The sequence below is a fragment of the Amblyomma americanum genome, chromosome 11 (genome assembly GCF_052857255.1).
Source record: "Amblyomma americanum isolate KBUSLIRL-KWMA chromosome 11, ASM5285725v1, whole genome shotgun sequence".
Taxonomy (NCBI): domain Eukaryota; kingdom Metazoa; phylum Arthropoda; class Arachnida; order Ixodida; family Ixodidae; genus Amblyomma; species Amblyomma americanum.
The window spans coordinates 45335368-45357710 of record NC_135507.1 but is presented as its reverse complement, the minus strand read 5'-3'; the positions used below and the strand labels follow the sequence as shown (position 1 = coordinate 45357710).

At 45.5% G+C, this 22343-nt stretch overlaps 1 protein-coding gene across 1 annotated transcript; it reads right to left on the bottom strand.

Annotated features, from left to right (window-relative positions):
- Positions 1-10998: 10998 nt before the first annotated feature.
- LOC144109586 (uncharacterized) lies at positions 10999-21417 on the bottom strand. The gene is made up of 4 exons (XM_077642406.1): positions 21296-21417; positions 19188-19339; positions 12356-12598; positions 10999-11095 (listed from the first exon to the last, which is right to left on the bottom strand). Exons 1-4 carry the CDS (start codon positions 21377-21379, stop codon positions 10999-11001), a joined length of 576 nt encoding a protein of 191 aa, XP_077498532.1. The 5' UTR covers positions 21380-21417.
- Between the last annotated feature and the right edge of the window lie 926 nt (positions 21418-22343).

Sequence of the window (22343 nt, the reverse complement as noted above, 5' to 3'; positions counted from 1 at the left end):
GTGTGTGTGTGTGTGTGTGTGTGTGTGTGTGTGTGTGTGTGTGTGTGTGTGTGTGTGTGTGTGTGTGTGTGTGTGTGTGTGTGTGTGTGTGTGTGTGTGTGTGTGTGTGTGTGTGTGTGTGTGTGTGTGTGTGTGTGTGTGTGTGTGTGTGTGTGTGTGTGTGTGTGTGTGTGTGTGTGTAGAGTACAGAAAGATAAACGTATTTGGTTGCTAGATTCAAAACGCAAAGTTGTGAAACGCTTCATTTAGCCATCGATTTATTTTCAGTCGACGTTTCGGACAGAACCATTTTTTCTCGTCCCGGGTCGGCTCCCCGCGGATGCTGGGTGGGTGGCGGGGGACTGCGCGTATTTCGTATTTCATTTTTATTTGTTCTCCTTTTTTCCCCTTTCTCTCTCTCTCATTTCTCGTATCCTTTCCTTTGTGCACTTCTTCTTTCCAGCCTCCGTTTGTTTCTTTTGTTCATGTGTCGTACATGTGTGTCAATGCCAACTCCTTAAGAAGAGGAAGACAGAAAAAGGAATGCGGTCACTGCCCATGTCATGAAATTCAAAGACGTTTCGGAACCTCGTACGGCTTCCTTGATCACTGAGCGGTACAAGAAATTGTCGCGACTTATATACGTAACACGTGGCGCAAGAAGCGTGCGTAGATGGGTGGCATGGTTCCTTGCACCCGGTTCATGGTAGCTGGTGTCGATTGTATGATTAGAGATTCCATCAGCCGCCGACATGACACGTTCCTTTCCTTCGCGATGACAGTGGCGTGGTCCCAGTATATCGTATGAGTATGCTCTTGCACATGCTCGGCAATGGCGTTCGTCGTGTGATCATTATTTCTGACGTCACGTTTGTGGTCGTTAAGCCTTCTGGAGAACTTTCCTGTTTCGCCAACGTAAACCTGGGGGCAATCAGCACATGGGATCTGGTAGATGACACCTGGAAATGCTTCAATCGGCAGTTTATCCTTCACGTTTACGAGCTGGTTACGGAGCTTGCTGGTCGGGATGTGGGCAATGCGCATGTCATATTTTGAAAACACGCAGGATAGTGCTTCGCTGATTCCCTGCACGTAAGGAATGGCAGCACGCGCCTGGAATGTCTTATTGCTTTGTGTTTCCGGCTGTAAGATCCGCTTCTGAATATTGTGGACAAAGCGACTAGGGTAACCGTTATTAGTCAGTTCTCGGTGAATCGTCCTCAGCTCGTTTTGCAATGAATTTTCACCTGAGCATATGCGTACGGCACGTGTTATTAAAGACGATACCACCGACGTCTTGTGGCCAGCCGGATGACACGACATAAAATTGAGGTAGCGACCTGTATGCGTAGGCTTCCTATAGACCGAGAAGGTGAGGGCGCCCTCGTCCCTGCGCACCAATACATCCAGGAATGGCAAAGAGTCGTCTTTCTCAAGTTCACGGGTGAACTGTATATGCGCATTCTGGGCATTTAGGCTGTCCAGGAAGCGTGTGACGTCTTGTTTCTTCAAAATGCAGAAGCAGTCGTCTACGTAGCGGTAGAATACTTTGGGTGCAGGAATGAAGGTGGCTAGCACGTTTTCTTCCAGGGCTTCCATTACTAAATTGACCGTTGTAACTGATATTGACGCCCCCATTGCCGTGCCTTGTGTCTGCTGATAGAAACTGCCGCCGTAGGAAAAATAAGTGTTGCCAAGGCAAAATCTCAGCAGCTCGCAAAGTTCCGGAACGTCGAAGGGTATGCGGCCAGGGAGACCAGTGTCAGCTTCCAGGGCTTTTTCGCATGTAGCTACTGCTAAATCCACTGGTACGCTAGTAAAAAGCGATGTCACGTCAAACGAAACCATAATGTCGTCTTCACTCAGCGAGATGCCATGTAACTTAGATGCAAACGTGGACGAATTTCCGACATGCGTTGATGTCTTACCGGCTATAGGACTCAACACCTGGTGAAGATAGCCTGATAGTCTATAAAGTGGCGATCTGGTGAAGTCGACAATAGGTCGAAGCGGTACCCCAGGCTTGTGGACTTTAGGCAGGCTGTAAATAGCAGGAGCTGAACCGTTTGTGCACAGCAGCCGGTAATAAAGGCTCTTCTGGTGCGGAGGAACCAAACTGAACAGTCTGGCCAGCAGTTGTTGCAGCTTGGTCTGTAGTCTGCTTGTTGGGTAACGGGCTAGAGGAGTGTAAGTCCGATGGTCTCCGAGAAGGGCCAGCAAGAGGAAGGGCCAATAAGAGGAAGAAGATCCCTGTAACCCAACTCTTGAGAAAGGACAGGCTTTTTCCGAAACGTCAACTCAAAATAAATCTATTACTAAATGAAGCGTTTAACAACTTTGCATATATATATATATATATATATATATATATATATATATATATATATATATATATATATATATATATATATATGCAAACGCAAAGCGAATCGAGTCGGGTCAATGCAGGGCTCCGGAAATGAGCGGATCTTGTTTTGAGAGAGCGTTCTCTCTCTCTCTCTCTCTCTCTATATATATATATATACGCAAACAAACGCACTACAAATGCAAAGCGAATCGAGTCGGGTGGAGATTGTAGTGGCCGCAAAATATGCGCCAGCAATCTGCTAACCCGTTCGCTGGCTAGTTGTTTTAGGAGGGTAAAAAAAAAGAAGCTACGTAAATGGTGCCTTATTGAAAACCATTCAGTCTGCATAACAATTTACTTTTTTCTTGGGCAAGAATTTAAGAACTTAGGCTTATCATTTAAGGTAATTTTCAAGAACGAACGAAGTACAGACTATGCCGTACGATTCCGAACAGTACAAATATGTTTACCCTTGCCTGGGGCCCAGCTTTTTTAAAACTTGGTTATGTTTAGCTGAGACACATTCATATAATTTGCCCACGGCTTCCAGAAATGTTTACGTAGGAAGTTACAGGTGGGTGAGGAGTATTCAATACACATTGCTCATCCAGTTCTCTTAAGCGCGTAATAAACATCATGTCAGGCTAAGAAGATACAAAGGTGCCGCAATCATGAAGAATGCAGGGGACGCGCGACGATGGCTTTTGAGCTTAAAGTGATGAGATTATATATGTGATCACTGCAAGAGGAGACGCACAAAATGCGCCAGTGGTCATATCCAAGTAAATCTTGTCTGTATAGTGCACGACGAATCAAATCGAAATGAATAGGTGCCATGCAGCTGCGTGAAAAGTTTGCATAGAGTAAATAAAAACTCACCGGACAGTTTCGCGCGTTAACGTTATCTAATGTTAAGGACATCACGGCAGTGAGAGCAAATAATTTTTCAGACTACTAATATTTTGAGAGATCTATTTTTTATATTTAGCGATGACGGCCATGTGATCGCTAAGTGAGTTCTTGCATGCTTAATATCATAGATGATATTATACCTTTTAATCTTATCGCCCACATCACCTGAAAGTTAAGGATATATTCGTGTCACATTGCATCAGACTAAAGATATGGATCGTGCCCGCTTGATCAAACTCATGCTCACAATTGTTGAGCGGTTAGGAGCCATGCGCGAAGAATCACAGTGGCACTCGAGTCGAAATTGCTGCGACAAAATTTAGTTTGTTTGCTAGTAGACTGCACAGATTACAGAAAACGCTGCACTACCTCGTGCTGCGCTACTGAGGGTACAAGATGATGCCCACCCAAAGCGCAGAATTTATGTGGCAGCGCATTCGAATGAACCTTGTAGCGTAAAGTGGTCTTTCTGAACACGGGCACCCGTGAATCCGTTATCTGCCTTTTGCCGTACATGCGTCGAACGCGTCTTTGTGGTGCCTCCTCTCTCCTGGGGATCCCGTCACCCAACGGCCCATTAACCGCTCCCGCAGTTTTTACCTCACACAGGTGAGGCAACGGTCCCGCGAGTTCCAGAAAACTTGCGGGTGTTGCGCCGAGTTCCCTCCGCAACTCATCGGACGTCGTTTCGGTACAGTGGGGGGACCAGAGATCTCACTGCGTCCTGTAGAGTTATTAGGAAACGTGCACGGGCACGCGCGCACTCGGCGTTTGTTTTGCTCGAGCTTGGAGGCGGCTCAACCCAACTCAATTAACCCAGAGTACGGTGATCGATAGAGACAGAATGGAAAATTCTGTCCTGGGTATGGCGGTGCGGCAGCCGCCGACGACGATGACGCAAAACTGAGGGACTAAGGAACAAAGAACGCACCGCTCCGAAAATGCTCTTAATGAAAGACCCGAGCCCGTATACGCATAACGCGACCTGTTCGTACACACCTGCCAAACCGCGATCCGCTGCTCTCGGCGCTGTTTACTTTGTGAGCTCGCACTACGCATAGCTCTCACCACTATATCGACAAAACTCAAAGGTGCATTTCCAGCTGTCTTTTTTTTCTCGCTCTCTGGGCACTCCGGCCTGAGCAAGGTCTTGTTTAGGTTTGCACGGTTTATGGAGTAGAATATTTCACTACGTCGCTCGCGCGACATCACGCGTAAAGCCGAAGTAGTGCCATGATAAATGTCGACGAGCCATCTAAATTGGTGGGATAATATGGACCACGGTATGCCGCGCCGTGTGCAATTTTGGCCGACCAACGCTACAGGCAGGACAATGTTGAACAACATATACCATGATATACACATTTCTTACAAGCGATCGTTACAGCTGGGGCAGTATTTACCAACGCATCCCAAGATGTGTGCTAAACTGGCTACCCATCGCAACCGGTGAGGCAATATTGGGCGGCCATGTCCAGTGTGTATACATTGTTAGCAGACCATCCCAACTGCCAGGGCAATATTGATCAACTTATGTCAAGATATGTCTGATGTTCGATATCCTTAAATACTGTCATGACACCATTTACCAACACATAGCATTATATCTGCCACCCTGTATGACAGGTTGTTCGCTTAGCCGACGGCTATTATTTTTGACGGGCCATCGTTGGACGTTTTTCACCGTATTATGCCAATATTTGGGAATAAAGTTCATAACCGGGCCATTAATGGATGTGTCCTCTAATCGCATCGGCATTATTTCTCACGTAGTGGCTTCAACGGGTCACCGTAGGGCTACGAATACCCAATGCATTTACATAAATATCAGGCCGATAACATGTGATGCGGTGGTTGACTTGACAAGTTACTGGCCACTAGGATTATTCACTAAAATGCTTTTGTCAAAAAGTGTGTTTATTTCATATGTTTTCCTGGTGATAATACCCTTTTATGCGGCCTCGTTGTACTGCATATCACAGAATACTGTTTTGAATATCTCGTATCATGGTCTTCATTCTTTGGAGAATCTCAATGCTGAAAGGCTATTTTTTTTGCATTAGACACAGAGCACATGTGGGTAATCGATTAGATGAAGTTCTTGCTTGTATCTTTTACCGCTGCTACAACCTCATCATTCATTATTGATAAAACTCATGCACCTTCTCTTCTTTTTTCAGCACCTGATTGTGTGTGTCATTTTATCCCTTTGTGTTCTCACCGAATTAAAGAAGACGGAATTTCTCCATTTGTTCCTAAAGGCCGCCTGAATTTCCCCACGAAATTTTAGTCACATTTCCCACGTTAATATGCCAATTGTGCACCGCAGGCAAATAGCTTATTGTGCCGAATTTTTTACTCGCAGACTACTTCAGCAAGTTCTTGCCTTGCCAGTATTCTGAGTCAGAGGTCTGTTTTGTGGTTTAAAAAATAAAAGTCGCTTTTATTGTACCTGTGCATCACGACCTTCTTTCATATGAACTGCTAAAATGAATCAACACAATTCTGACCGAGTGCATTGCTCTAAGGTGTTCGCAACGTGCTCCAAAACTAAGAGGCAGTCTTTTAGAATTCTATATCTCCGACAAACAGCGCACCCTTTTGGTATGATAGCATTTTAAAAATAAGCGCTTCATAGAATGGAAGGAAGAAGACACAAGCACTGACCACCTACTAAGGGCGTTGGTAGGCAGCACTCAGCTTCTTTCTTCATTCGCGACTCATGAGTCGCACTGAGCGTTTAGAAGTTCGAAGACTTCGGTTTCCTGCCAAAGAACAGGTACGAATTGAAGTCCGAGGTGTGCACAAAAATCAGAGGTGTCTCTTGCTGCAATCCCGAAGCAGGCATTTTTCGGAACTTCACGCTATGCTACATATTGCTTTACATCCACCTACGAATGACCGTATGGTGAGGCAAGTGCTCAGTGCGGTATTTTTAGTATTTTTTTTCAACTTTGCGACGTTTTTCATCCACACATTGTCCCGGTGGGGCATCGCAGCTTGCCAGCGTACCAGAGCCTTTTTATACTCTCAGTTATATCAGTTTTCATACAGGGGAAGACCACACGCAGCTGAAATTTCTTTGCGAACGAAGTCGCAAAGGTGAGAGATTAGTTGCGCTGTCGGCTGCCTGGTCCAGTAAAGAATCGTTTGAACGTCACGTGAGCTGAGACCAGACCATGATACGGTATACAAACCATGATTTTAGTTACTAAGCCGGTATAGCTCATAACCAACGCAATTCTTTTTAAGTTATGCTTCGTTTAGAAGCGCTGTAAACAGCCATCAGGCCAGGAGCCGCTCCACCTGAATAACAACAGCAATGGAAATGGCGTTGCAAAAGAGGGAGAAGATGGGCAAAATTCAATATTCTGGAAGAAAAGAATACTAATTTATTGGCACCCTATCAAAAAGTGTTGTGCTGAAAAACAAACTTCTTATGTAGATATTGTAGAATTGTTGGTTTTCCTCTTGATGATTACTGCGATATGACCGTTTGTCATATTGCTCTCAAATCGGTGGCAATCAGCTATGAGCCGCATTCCCACATCAGCTTGGTGGCTTAATTCGGCGGAGCCTCTCTAAGGCAGTCATCCGTGTAAACCGGAAACTTGTGCATATTTGTACAAATTGTTTCATACGCTAGCTCACAACTGCGCCAGTGGATATCCGGGCTGAGCTTTTTCTCCCATACGTGCAGTTCGCATTTGAGTTCACCTGAAAAAAACAAGAAAAAGAGAACATGTTTAAAACGTTTAGAGCTTAAGAAAGAACGTGCAAAATAATACGTTCGTCCTGACCACTGTTTCCGTCTGCTGACTGTGCAGACGTACTTTTGCCCTTTCGTACAATAATGTTTGCCGTGTTGTGAAGACAAATTAAAGCTAGGGGCTTTAAATCGATAAACATGGCGATGTGTTGACTATTATTCAGTAATACCACGCCGGCAGTCACCTGTCTGACAGATACATTGCATGAGAAGGGATCAATGTTTCTTGAATTGCGCTCAAGATAGAATTTAGGATAGATTAGTTCACGCTGCAAGTAAACGTTTAAAGTTTATAACATGATCAACTGCTTTATTCTGGTTCGTATCAAAATATTCAAAATATTATAATGTAGGGCTTCTTTACGGAGCTTCACAATTCAGTGCAGTGCTTATTGCGATGAAAACGACCTTTGCAAGAGGTATCAATGTGAAAAGGCCGCTTTAAGAAACATAGAAACAGAACTCTTTGCCACATGCTGCCACTCCTAAAATGGAATTTTTTTGTAACACAAATGCACCTTCGATAAGAATATAGCGGTTTTCCTGTGCGAAGAAGCCCACGAGCCTCTCTAGAGCGCTCTAATTTCGCAGCTGGTAACACACTTGCCTTATTAACGTTCAGCCAAGGGCTTGAAACAAGAGCATACTATGCGTGCAGATTATTATGCACCGTGTTTAGCTCCTGATATCTTGAAAAATCTATCCCGCCCGTCAAGCAGCCGCAATTGCCATAAATGCACTACAGAGCCAGCCTTTCAAGCATTCTACACAACCATGTGGGTGACTCTATGGCCAGAGCATTGGAAAATAGTAATGGTCTTTCAGCGTTCGATGAATTTTTCGACAAATAAGGAGCCCTTCTTGGGCTTAGCTGGTGCCTAGCACAGCCTTCTAGCAGGTCACACGGAGGTGTGTTTATAGTAAAATGTCGCAAATAAGCATTCTATAATAAGTAAAGGGCGAAGAATGCGACCGTTCTGAAGCGCATAAGAATATATTCCTCTTTGTATTCGATGTATTTTGTTCTACAAGGAAGTACTTACTCTTTATTCTAAAGGAAATGCTTTTTTTTTGTTCTCCTAAAGCAACTTTCCTTCTCCCCAAGCTATTTTAGTTCATCAAACTTCTAAATTTTGATTTTCCAGATCTCTTCATTTAAAAAATGGGGAGAGTTTAAAAACTTGTGCGTTTATAATTTCGGTTTTGCAGATTTCGTCATTTCAAAAACAGGACCACTTCAAAAAGGGGTTCGAACCCGACCGCGGCGGCTGCGTTGTGATAGAGGGGAAACGCTTAGGCGCCCGTGTGCTGTGCGATGTCAGTGCACGTTAAAGATCCCCAGGTGGTCGAAATTATTCCAGAGCCCTCCACAACAGCACCTCTTTCTTCCTTTCTTCTTTCACTCCCTCCTTTAACCCTTTATTTACGGCGTGGTTCAGGTGTCCGCCGATACGTGACACAGACACTGCGTCATTTCTTTTCCCAAAAACAAATTTTCATTTTCATTTTCCACTTTAAAAACTCTTCGTGCGTTTTCCAGGTTATTGCAAACCGTTCAATTAATTTGTATTGTTCTCTTGATCAGGATTGGCTCTTGATCAGTGCCATCTCAGATAATGGTCGTCGTTGCTTGTATTCGGCTCAGGAATGCTTGTCCTGGCGAAAATTTGGTGCGTTATACTGCGACATATGATAGCTGATCTGGGTTTCCTTAAGACTGAAATGCGCAAAACAGGTTAGCTGCGTTTGGCTATCGAAGTATCTTTTTATTTGACCCCCTTAATTTGTAGAAATGGCAAAATCTTTTCATACTTTTTAGTGGAGTGTGGCGAGTGGGCAGACTTACTTTTACTGGAAAAGCCATGTATGTGACCATTGGTGTGATTCATAATATGTGCAGAGAATTGAAAAAGTTACCTAACCTTTTCTGTTTACATGATAAAAAAACGTTAAACCGATAACGCTAACTAGCTACCTGCCTTTTTCTTAACTTTTTAGCACCTACGTAAATGGCTACGTGTCCCACATATACCCTACACCGATACTCAGCTCTCATTTAGTGTTCGTCAACAGTATTGCTCGAACGTTGATCCTATGCTGGATTCTAAACACGCGGCAGGTGCAACGACATGGGAGCTCAAGTCATGCTGAGGTTAAAGATGATCGTCATGCTTGCTGCCAGTGATCTTGACAATTTTGGAGACAGCGCGTTCCCTGTGAGAAAGTACTTTGAAATCCCAGCTTCTGTGTCCTGGCTCATAGCCTCTTAAATTGTCCATGCCTGGCCATTGGCTCAGATGCGGTCGTTCAAGCAAAATAAGGCTACCAGCGTTCCTTCGGGTCGTGTGAGAGGAGGTCAGGAGAGGGTTGCACTACGCCCCGAAGGGAGCTAGCTGCTGCTGCGCGCTTCTCTCTGCACGAGCAGGTTGTCTGCAATGCGAGCGCCTCATCACGCCCAGCGACAGAACTAGACGCCCCGCAAAAACCAGACGATAAACGAGGTTTCAGATATTTTCCGATGCGAGCGCCTCTTGGCGAACGCGTCATTTATCGCTGCACGCGCACTTTTGCTGATTGCCGAGACGCGGCGCTCACTGTCTTGACGAAAAGAGCGATGGTCGGCATCCTTTGATCTTGGCGCCGATTACCAGCCGTGCTAAATATAGGAGACTATGCCTGGCATGAGGCGATCGAGCGGTATCAGCCGCGCCGGCTTTGCATCACTACCGACGTGAGTTTCCTCGTGGTGTTGATCAATGGAGGCTATACTGAATATTTTATTGTTTAAAGGCAACTAACTCCAAAAGCAGAAGAAAAACACCCATATGCCACCGATGGGAACCGAACCCACGGCCTCCGAATTATGCGAAAATTACTATTATAAGTAATTATAAGTAATTTTCTTTAAGCGATTTATTAATCTAAGTAATATTATCCCACTGATAAGCACAGCACACCAAAAAAAAGTAACGTTCCCCTATGCACCTTGGTTTCGGTGACTGTTGGCTCCCTTCATGAGTTTGTCAAACGGGCCCCTCATTTACTTTACCTTGTCATCTAATATATATATATATATATATATATATATATATATATATATATATATATATATATATATATATATATATATATATATACATATAGCCAGGAAAACCACTGCAAAGTTACCTAAGGATGGCACGGCATGCTGGAAAAGAGTGCTGCTGCAAATAACGTCAAATGCTGCTAATTTTGCACTTACTGTCAGTAAATGTCAGGACACCGCAGTGATTATCCTTCTCCCAGTATTGCAACGTGAACGGAATGCCTGGTCCTACATCTGCGTGGAACATGCAGAAAATTTTTGCAAAAGGTTTCACAATTTCTTTTCAAGAGGTGTGAGCATCAGCATCACTGAGTTGTCAAGGAGGGAGCACACACTGAATATTTAACCCCTATGCGACGGGCACAGATTTCCGGCAGCAAACGGTTGTGAAATCGCCGCCAATAAAAATTTAAAAAGCGTTATTCTCCCTGTATATGCGCTGAAGTTGCGGTTAACAATCAGCGAACTTTCTTGTTTCCTTTATGAAATTATTACGGAAAAACCATTTTATGTCCCGTTAGCACAAAATCCGCCGTCCGCCGTACGTCGGCCTCAATGGCACGAAATTCCTCATTGATGTCGCCATCCTGTCGCATAACGTGAGCAGTATACCTTCAGACAGTGACGTCTAGAGCAAAAAAAAAAATAAAAACACCTGAAGGTGCGGGGAAAGGAACCAAGCACCGAGAGAAAGCGCGCTAAACCGCCTCTTTTTCAACATAAAATTTAGTACACGGCGTCTGTCTACATAAAGGAGATATATAGAGATTATTTACAATGCAGGCAGATAGCAACTTCACTGCACTAGCTTGACAGCAAACAACACAACTAAGAGACATGCAAACATAGACACCCCATCAACCACTGAAACTAGTCGGGCAGAAAGTCTCTCATTCTAAATGTCCCTCAGATGTATATGCCCCTGAGCATCATTCCATTGAAACGGCTCCTGGCTGAAACAACCGGTTCTGCACTGTGGTCCAGCATGCGCGTTTTCCACACCCTATCAAGTCCAACGAGGAATAACATGTTATATGGTTCATAAAGAGGTTGAGTAGCCACAAGGTAAGAAATACTGCAGGAATTTAAAAGTCTTTATTTAGCATCTTCTGCCACACATCCCACAAAATACGACCAAAGCTCTACCTGTTAACACGTAGCTCAAGAGGGAAAACATTTGTACTTTCTGTTAACAACCGTCTGTGCGCTGTACTGAGACCACAGAACGCTTCTTTATTAACTGCAAGAGTGCGAGTTTGTTTTTGATCCACTAAACCGCGTTGCTTGTTGGCGATGAAGGTTTGGACGAGTGCATGCGCTTCCGTACGACTATATGCTAATGAGTAGGTGTGCCATTAGAAAAAAAAAAGATCTATAATGAACATAACAACACAGCTTACGGTGAGAAAGTGCTTTAGCAATCAAAGCACGAAAGCAGTCTTATGCGCGGTCGGTAATTTTTCCGAGGACGTCAGTAAACATAAGGAAATACTATTGCGACGAGCAATCCAAACGGAGGAAATGATCAATAAACGCGTTTAGGCCTCTGCAAGGTCAAAAAGCTGACAGCACTAAGTTTACCGTGCTTTCCATTTGCCGCCCTCTCCCTTGTGATTCTCTTTGATGGCGTCTACAGCCATAAAAGCATGCGCTTGTTGCACTTGTGTCAAAATTGCATAGCAATCACTGTTGGAAGAGCTGAGGCAATATATCACTTATCTGGAGTTTTCTTCCACTACCGTAGAAACGCGAGCATTTGTGTGTAAGAAGATGAGGCAGCAACACCATTAAATCCGATAGGTGCGTTTGTAGAAAAGCAGAGACATCTTCTAACGAAAGCGAAAGCGTTGATTTCTTGCTGTTTGCTTCTGCGGAAAGCTTTTAAGTGACGTGAGTATGCCCACAAAGTTTAGCTTCCTGATATATTGCTTTGCCGCCAGAAATAATGCGGCGGTATCACTGCACACCTCTCCGCCCCCACCCCCAAAACAAATTAACGCAACAATAAATTTTACACCTCAGAACCGCAGCTATGACTTGCATCAAAAATGAGTGCGTTCCGAGTTCAGAGCTATAAAATACAGAGACAACAGGAGCACTTCCGGCGCCCTCCTTTAACTAGCCTAATGTGTCTCACCGTCGCTTGTGGCTTTATAACTGCTGCGGAGGCTACAATGCTCGCGCGGAAATGACGCGCACGTTCTGGCCGAGGCAGTTGTTAATCATGGCAAGAGGCTTAGGCATTTAGCAAGCCTTTGCGCACCCCGCTTTATGCGGGATCACCACTGAGCTAGCACGATGCACGGACGATATGCACTGCATGGTAACAAAATTGTGGCCACTCGACTCGCGACTGCAGCTGAGCTCGGCAGGAGAACTTCGATTTTGCAATAAGCTCTGTAAAAGAAACACGCCAGACTCTTTTCCCTTACTTGGGTTTTTCCTGACGGTTAGCACTGCCTCACCGGTGTGGTCTGAAAGTTGTCCATATAGAGTCTCGTTTTGCCTGCAAAAAAAAAAAGTTAATTAATTCCTTAAGCGCAGGGGATACACCTACGTTTACGGCTTTTTATTTGAAGTTTTCAGCATAGTGTTGTATTTTGCGAAGATGCTTTGACGAATACTGATATGAGGGCGGCAGTGCTTAGATGCATGATTTGGTAGTGACTTCGTTCCGGATTGTACCCTTTTTTTCATAAAGAAGGACATGTCCTCAGGCAAAATTTCGCGGCTTGGCTATTCCAGAAATTTGGCACTTGGCCAGCGCCCGAACATGGCAGTTGTTCCACCCTCAAACATTCACAGAAGTCCTTCCCCGCAAATTATCATTTGGCCCAACTCCAAAATTTGGCACCTGGACCCCCTGAGAGGTGTTAAGATTGCATAGTGGGTGGATTTGCAGTTTTTGCGCAACAAAGAGGGGTCATGCGAAAAGAGCGGGAAATACTGGTTTCAACCTGCCTTGGTGTGAAAACGACCTAGACGTGAATATGGCGGACAAATCTGGTTATAAGTGGTTGCTTACGGGAAACGATGACATATCTGTGGCGGTACGGCGGTGCGAAGTCCATCTGTCAGGAGCTCACGGACACGGAAGCCGCATGTCAGTATCATTGTCAACGGACTCTTCGTGTTTGTGTCTACATAAAATATTGAGGGTGATGGCTACAGAATTCAATCGGATGAAGGGCATTAAAATCACAACATGGACGAAAAAAACCGAAAAACTAAATTCTTTTTGTTCGAGAATGTAAAAGCCTTTTCAAGAAAGCAATGATTTAGAAATTTTCATTTCTTGCGAATATTCTTCCCAGGAGAACCTTTCATGGAAGGGCGGCCAATATGCACACTGTAGTATGCCCAATAGAACAGAGCTATATTTAATAACTATTATACGAAAATAAGGTCATATTTTTCTTGTTTACCATTTATTTTTGTTCACAGAAACCATCTACCACATATTTAATCACTAAGTTTAACGCCGTGTTGGTTCCGCAAACGTCAAAAGAACATATATTACCAAAGGAGGAGCAGCATGAGACAAAGAAATTGGCACCATATTTACCGTGTTAAGTTAATGTGACTTAGGCGCACTATCATGTTTGTTCTTTTTTAGGGGTGATCAGCCCAATTGATATCCAGGAAATGCGGGAGAATTCGCTGCAGCGTCTACTGTAACTTGTAATTGATGTCTCTTCAGGAATTTCAGCCGTCTGTTTCTGACGCTTTTATTTTTCTGGGCCATTTTGAGTAAATTTCACTTTGGTTCAATCGCTCTTTTTCCGGCTTATCCGTCATCTACCCAACAAGTGGGGAGGGGATTTCCATCACTCTACCTTGACATGTGGAAGGTAGAGGGAGGAAAGTCCCTCTAAACACCACCTGCTACCTGCCGCGGTGAGCAGGCGAAGGCTTCTCTGAGGCAGTGTTTTTTTCGCGAGTAACTTATCTCGTGCTGGTGCAGTAAAAAATAGCCATCTAAAGAACCGTGTTTATTTCAAGGACACGACGAAAGTATCTTCCTCGAAGGCAATGTGGTAAAAAATAAAAAATATACTTTCTCCTAAGTGGCGGGCTGAAAGTTTGGAGCTTTAGGCTTTCTTTTTTCTCTGAGTTACTGCTTTCAAATATATCAGCGCTGTAGTGGTCTCTGTATTCAATATCGGTTATGGTTTATGAACGCTTAACGTCCTAAAGCGACTCAGGTTTGCTAGCATAAAGTAACGGAACGTTGGGTGAGTTGGCTTTGCATATTGGTTGAAGTTCTAAGAGGATTCTGGTGTGGGCTAGTTGGTGCATACTTTCTACGACACAGATTGACACAGTGCAACGGAACGAGGACGAGAAGAAACACGAAACACAGGACCGGCGCGGCCCATGTGAATAGTATAAATTGTGCTGGTTTTTATGGCGGAATAAAAGTTGGTAGTCAGCGCCCGTCCTGTGTTTCGTGTTTAATCTCGTCCTCGTTCCGTTGCGCTGTGTCAATCTGTGTCGCAGAAAATGATTGAAGTTCATTGACTGATATACACAGGAGCGCAAGACAGCACGGACGACAGACCAGAAGATAGGACAAGCTCTCGTCGGGTATTCCAGTCTGTCCTCCGTGTCTTGCGCTACTATGTATACGAGCGTGGCATGTCCAAAAGGTATCACAATTGAATCCTTGTTCGTTATGCTTTTTTGGCAACAACGTAGCCTACAGCGCAGGGTCTCCACTCTTAAGGAACGGACAGCAGCACCTCGTTTTCACGTGATGGAACGCAGATAAGAACGCGTGGCCAGAAGATGCTGCCGCGTCCAACAGAAGCTCGACTAGGCTCGATATAAATATCAGGTTACAAGACGAGTGCTGCAGCCTCCCACAGTAAGTCTTGAAGGAAGCCCCTAAAGTCAACTCCTCGGCGACGCTCCTACCGTGCAGTGACGAAGGAAGGACCCCAGAGTTCGGGCCTCACCATGGGATTACTGCTAGGACAACCGGCACCAACACAATGCAGCTCGCTTCTACGTCAGCCCAAGTCATACTGCAGCAGCGACAATGACCTTCAATGCCTCGCAAGGCTAAACAAAAGTTAACTACTCAAGCTATGGTAGTATGGCCACGTGATCATGTGACTATGACCATTGGGTACCTGACCTCGGCATCTGATCTTGACCTTGACATTCATCTGATAAAGTGGAGACTGCGCTTACCAGAGCTTTCGATCTTATAACTAAAGGCTCAAGCCACGTTCAACCCCAACCACTCTTTGTAGCACAGAAAGCTGGCTACATGCCAAAGGCCAGTTTACAGCCAGGACATTATCATATCATCAGAATTTCTCAAACTAAGAAAAAACTCACGTCCTAATACACTGAACGTGTAGAAAGTTCGATCATTCTTCCGGAAGAAAGTCAAAAGGGAATGCATGGGGTGCGCCAGACACCCGAACCGCGCCGTAAGGTAAGGGAGGATGCGGGGAGTGAAAGGAAAGAGAAATAGCTGCCGTAGTGGAGCTTTCCGCAATAATTTCGACTACCAGTGGATATTTAGCGCGCCGTGACATCACACAGCACACGGGCGCCTTTGCGTTTCGCCTCCATCGAAACGCGACCGCTGCGGCCGGGATCGTCTAGGGGCCATAAAATCACTTTTCGCTAAGGCAGCGTCTTTATAATACGTTTTGAACCAACTACACGGTAAAGAGCCGGCGGCTCGATGAAAAACCCTCTAGTTTTGTCTAGCGTTCTCTTGTTCTTTTAGAGCAAGAGCTCTATTACTAAATGTGTCCCAAGCTGAATCTTGATGCGCATTTGACCTTGGGGCCCCGGAGCGCAGGCAAACCACGTTACTCGCCAAGCAGAGGCGCCGCCGCTGTGATTAGGGTAAGGCAGGCTGAGGGAGACGCCGCTTGCGCGTGCTAGCCGGCTTTTGTTTTCTGATACCATGTGACTACGAGAGGGCGTAAAGCGTGGCCCGCATAGAGCGTTTTCTGCCCGCGAAATCGCGTCGCGCACCCGAAGCCCGCGCCGGCGTCGACGATATCACTCCCGCATGGTCAGCAGCCGAGCGGCGTTTTTTTTTGCCGCCCAGGTGTGCGATGCGCGCGCCCCCATCCATACTCAAAGCAGACGGATGCGCAGGAAGTGAAGTGTAGCCGCTAGCTCGCCCGCGCGAAATGCTCGCGAGCGCGCATCCTCCATGCGAACGAGTCTCCGTAGGCCGGGTAACTGCAGCTGGGTGCACCGGCGCACCTCCGTCCAGAATCACGTGACGCCCGCTCCGGCTCTCATTGGCCCTCTTTCGCTGCCCTCTCCCGGCGTCGGCGCGGCGTCGGCGATTTTATCTGTTCCGCCAGAACCCGACGATTAGGCAAAAACGACCTTCCCGGCGGCAAAAAAGCGCTCCGCTGCCGTCGACGCGGACGAATCGCCCGGAAAAACGCTCCATGCGGGTCACGCTTAACAGTCGCTACGTCGGCGTTTTCTCCTTCAATTTCGCCATGGATGTGGCGCGCGCCCGACCGTGCGTGTCAACTCGTCGGCCTCGCCGTCAAGCCGCGTCCAATCGTCCAGTCCATATGGCTCGCAGAGGAGGGGCAACGAAGAGCTAGACTTGCGACGCAACGGAACAGAGCTTTATCTCTGTATACCTACTAAGCCTAACCAAATTTTTGTTAGAGGCTCACTTGTTCGTTCATGTAGCGGCGCCCCTTGCGTCTGTCACTGCACAACTTATCTTGTGCCCACGTTCCAAAACAATGAACAGTGAACGGTTGCCTAATGTACACAGCATGATTGTACTGAGCGATGAGCGGCGGCGCAGCTCGAAGTCTGTTAACAAGAATATATAACTTGTTCACACCCCCGTAGGCTTAAGAAATTTGGAAATCATGCGCAGAAAGTGCCAACAAATTAGCACCTAAAACACCTCCAAGTAAGCAAACTATGCTACAAAGTTCTGATGCAAAATAAAAGATATATCATATAAAGCGACACTGAGGCTAGCTCCATCCAAATATTATTCGTAACAAAATCAGTCGGATTACTCTTTGTGGGTGTGACATTTTTCTCACATGATGGTTAAAAAATCGCGCGTTAAATTTTTCCTCCTTTCCATTGAAACTCGTGATGCGCACATCCAAAAAGACATGGAGCTTATAGTTTAGAACACATCGACGGTTTAGTCTAGCTTCTAGGACCTGGAGCCAAAAAACTGTGCTGCCGCATTCAGCTTTCATGCGTAATGATCCGGTGCTGTCTAAACTTGCATGTTTCTTATAAGGTTTGTGCGGACGACTTGAGTAGATAAGTACGTTCTCCCCACTAAATCACGGTTGATTCAAAGCCGCCCGGACCCCACCCCGTGATCACGTACGCTACCGAGCGCTCGCCGACCACGGCGGGCCTTGCTCTGAGGGAACAAAGGAACGACACACTGGCTGACACAAACAGGCATTTATTGCTACAGTAACAATAACGCCGGCTAAGAGCGGAGCCGCGAGCGACACGTCCGCTCGCGCCGACGATCCCAGCCGAAGAACCCCATGCCTCCTCTCCCGCGCGCGGGCTTTGGCAGTCTCCCGCGCAGCGATGCTGGCGCCCTCTCTTGCCAGTTAATGTAACTGACAAGGTAATGCGTTCATCCTCGAGGTGAGACTGCCGCTGCACGGTGCCTCGCGGGAAAGCAAGCACAGGGGGCTGCAGGGCAGGTCCCCACAGGGTTTGGTAGCTTAACGTATCTGTGGTTGCAGAGTAAGCACACATTTTGTCGTTATGACACGGTAGTTCACTTTTTTATTTCATACTGTGATCCGTTCAAGCCAAAGTGTTCGTAAGTTTCAAAGAATTCTTTGTGAATATACAGCGTGCGCTCTCTTAAATGCTTATCTTAAAGTAATTGCGGTATAAAGAAAGAAACGGTGGTCATTAACGTATCGCCGAGAGGAGCCGCAAACAGGGTGCTTTGAATTGCGGTGTCAAATAAATCTGCCTTTGTTGTGAACATAGGTCAGAGGGCCGCAAGAGCTCCACGTATGAAGATACAAGTGCGCACTTAGCTACACTAAAATTTAGTCTATGACGGCTTTGGTTAATGAAGGTAGCTGGTAGCCGGTAGCTGGTAGTGTTTTGTGGACTGAATACATAAATATCCGAGCGAGCGTTCACTGATGGAAAAAAAATTCGTAAAAATCTTCGGCGATGTTTTCTTGAATATTGTAGTGTATTCAGGCACCTTGAAAGCAAAGCTACTGATTGTGCAAAAAATAATTTTAGCCGATGGTTACGCTTCTTGGCACTCAGATTTATGAGCGCTGCTGGGGCAATATTTGAGCCGTAGACGACCGTATATGTAACACTCAACGCCAAACGGAAGAGGCTGTGGGTTCAACTCGGGCAACGCACACAGCATTCCGCCGCCGATGAGCCTCGTCTCTGGCGAAAGGCCAGCGCGTTTGCAACGCGCGCTACATCGGCGCTATCTCCTGACCGATGACGTCATCGGAGAGCAGATAACTGCGCTCTCTACGCAGGTTCCGCGGGTCGCCGCCGCGCGGCCTGCCTTCCCACGACCGGTGTCGACGAGAGCGCGAGAGCGCACGAATCTCAAAACCTGCTGTGCTTCACGCTACTGCAGTACCTTGCTAGTTCACTTTCCTCCTTGGGCTCTTTTTATCTATGGTCATTTTTCATCTTCCCCTGCGCTCGGTAATGCGCTACGCCAACGTACGGCGAGGCATACTGGTGAACCCGAGAACGGATGCCCAAGTGCTTCGTGCTAAAATATGGCTCCTTAGTGTTTTGACGACGGCCCCTTTAACAACCATGCTCATGGATGTGATAGTCAACCTATAGCTACACTTTGTAAAATTTAGGGCAATTTTTTATGGTGCCTGGAGTTCTTAGCCATGTCACCATAAGTAACGTGAAGCTTTCTAGTGTACATATATTTTTAAATGCTGATGTTTTGCGTGAACCTACAAAATAAAATTCGAAGAACGTTCGCATTTCCCTAGAAAACATATAAACGAATATGGCTACGCAGTGAAATAAGTATCACGTGTGTGTATACACCAAGCATTACTCTGGTTCATATTCATAAGAACACTCACCATGCCGACCCATTTTTAAAACCTTGCACAAATTGGTAAGAATCTCCATTGAGGTCTTCCTTTTTAGCATAGACGCAACTGTGCTTTCTATTTGGAGCCCCGCGCTCGTAACTTCGACGAACAGTCCAAATTCTTTGCGTGGTGTCTAATGCCTGAGAAAGAGAGGAATTAAATTTTTGTCAGGATAAATAAGAAAATCTAACCGTTGGATAACTTTTTTAGGCTATGTGACAACCGTAGTTCATCATATCGTACACTCTAAACACAAATAGGCCTATGTAGGATGCTATGATTCCCATATGGGATATGGGATGTTAGGATTCTTCTTGAGTTCAAGTAGCGTTCTAATTGATTACGAATCCCACACCTACTATTTGTATGTCCGCTAAAACAATAGCATAGGACGTGCCCGAGCTTTAGCACTGTATGTGCTTTGTCTGTCCTCTTAACTTCATTAACCGTACCTTATCCCTTTCATTACCCGGTAATCTCTCAACGAGCACAGCTACTCTAAGCTCTCCTATTGAAAATGTAGTGTTAAGTGTTCGGAGACTGAATTTTCAATGACGACATTTAAATCTCCAGCTATTCTTAGCATCCAGCACTCTGTAACACGGCTGACCGCAGCCGTGGTCAGTTGCTCCTCAGGCCTTAGGGACTGAAGGCATGGGGTTAATCACTCCAATCATACCGGAAGTTGAGATCAAGTACTGCACTAGGGTGACAAAATCATGTTCTTGTGAGGATGTGCGTTAGTCGTCTCCGGTCGGTAGGATGAGGCGTCACCACAGCACCTGCAGAATTCCATTGATGAAAGGAATTTTGCAGCTAAAGCTCTTTTAGCTTTTGTTTAGCTGAGTTATTGAAGCATTTCCCTATAGAATATTCCGTAAAGCAAGCTCGTACCGACTAGTGCACTCCGTGGTACAGCAACCGAGCGGCCGCCGAGTAGGAGGGAAGTAAAGCTTATATAGTAGAGCTAGGCACCGCTAGTGCTCTAGCATCGCCATCAGCGGAAGAATAGATTCGCGATACCAATAGTAATTGGTTGCGTCCTCAGGAAATAGGAGGAGAAGAATGGCGGCAGAGCCAATCGTGTGCGCGATGAGAAGAAGGGTGAGATAAGTTGCTTGAAAGAGGTGAAAAACCTGGAACCGGTCGACTATGTTTGCAGAGGTCGGGCCGAGGAAAACTTGCTCGAAAATTTGCACGGAACAATTTTCGTTGCATTTGCACCTCTTTACTGCGGTTTAGCGGTTGGCCCACCGGTGTATAGCAGCAGTTTGCCATGAATTATTTACCAAATAACGAAAATAGGACGTTGAAGCGACTTCTGTTTCGCAAAGCTAGTAAAGCATATATGGAAAAGTCTAGAGTCTTTGAAGTGCTCCAGCAACGCGATCTAACCGGAGACTACATGCCGATGAATGCCGGCTGTGCACATGAGCATAGATTCGAAATTGGACCGATGAGACGCCCAACCCGGTAGTCAAATGTGAAATGCCAAAACAGGCCTGCAACAACAGACCTCTTGGCGGCGAATGAGAATCAGCTTTGGCTGAATAATGGGCTAAGCTGATGTGCTTTGCGCTATTTGTTTAAATATTTTGAATTGCAGCAGAAAACGGATCAAATCGTCGTTATATTGCCCCCGACGCAGATGTCCTACATCCATGTTATCGCAGCGTCATTTGAAAAGCAGTTTGGATAAAAAAGCATTATGTGCTTGGACCTTAAGTGAATGCTTATTTTTCATGGCATCCTTCCCCTTAGCGTTTACGTTGCAAACGTTTTCGGCTTCAGTGGACCGAAATCAAGGTGCCCCTCCTATGGACGGTACCTGTCGGTGTCATGTATGTGCTTTATCTAATGCAACATCTAATGCAACAAACGCGTTCTTTTAGCTCTTTGCCATTCCATATGCAAACCATGCTCAATGATCAGCGTTTACGGCAATGGCTTGCATGTTGATGTCTGAGCTCTGAATTACAAACCAATCCGCGTGCTGACATTGACATAGTGTACGTTTAATTTGTCGCCAAGAGCTTTTAATGTGCGCATCTATTCATTAAAAATATCAGGTATGAAAATAAGATAATTTTTCTCACCTCGTAGAGTTCCTGCTTGGTAGGTTTAACAGAAGTAACAGCGGCACCAAGTGCCAAAAACACAGCCACGCCAAAAAAATGCATTCTTCCTTGAGATTAGCAGCTAGCTGTGATTCTGTGCGTGCACTGCAGCCCAGGTTGAAAGGGTTCTTTATATACGTATTTCTGTTCCTCGTTACCTTCAGTGGCTAACTTTAAATATATCTTTTTTGTTTCCTGAGGTGATTATTGTTTGTTATACGCTCGGTCACCTTAAAAAACGGTATTTTTTCATTCCCATAGCTGAGTGCTAAGACATCTTTTTAAGCGTGGGTTAACGTCCTGTCGTTCAGAAATGTCAGCTGATTTGTCATCTGCGAAGAATTGTTTTATTAAGGTGGAGAGACCAAAATCCCCCTCTTTATATTTATTTAAGAAGGAAGACGAAGAGAGGGCAGGATGCGACGATTGGCCGGTGGGAAGTGCAGAGAAGAAAACCATCTTTTACACTTTCATTGCAGAGGAGAGAGAGGGAAGAGAAAGAAGGTTAATGAGGCGACGCGCGCACTACAGTGCCCTATGCTCTTAGAAGTGTTTCTTCACTGGGTTTGTTAATGTGGTCTTCATGGCGCGGTTTGAGTATAACATACGAACACTTGCATTTTATGATGACAAAACACGGAAGCTCATCGCTCAGCTCAAGCCGACTCATGCCGAAATGTACTGTTGATTTTTTTTTTTCAGCCGACGCATGCTTTGTGCTCTTAGACGTACTGCTTCACTGGGTTTGTTGATGTCGTGTTCATGGCGCGGTTTACGTAGAAAAAAACGAACATATGCATTTTGTGAAGAAACAACGCTGAAGCTTATCGCTCACCTGAAGCCCATTCATGCAAAATTCTGTGCGGAGATACCTTACGGAAGTTCACAGACGTACGCGCATAAAACAAAATTGATTGCGCTTTTATTCCACACGTTCAGTCACTATACTCCGCGAGAGCAAGAGTAAATTATGCATGCATTCTATAAAAAATTTCCAGTTAATTCCTTCTCTTCGTCACAGCACCCT

Excerpts from the sequence above, each read along its gene's own strand:
- LOC144109586 (XM_077642406.1), bottom strand. The coding sequence starts at position 21,379 with ATGCATTTTTTTGGCGTGGCTGTGTTTTTGGCACTTGGTGCCGCTGTT. Across the intron at positions 19,340-21,295 it reads CCAAGCAGGAACTCTACGAG|GCATTAGACACCACGCAAAG; the intron begins GTGAGAAAAATT and ends TCTCTTTCTCAG. Across the intron at positions 11,096-12,355 it reads GTGATCCCGCATAAAGCGGG|GGTGTGGAAAACGCGCATGC; the intron begins GTGCGCAAAGGC and ends TGGACTTGATAG.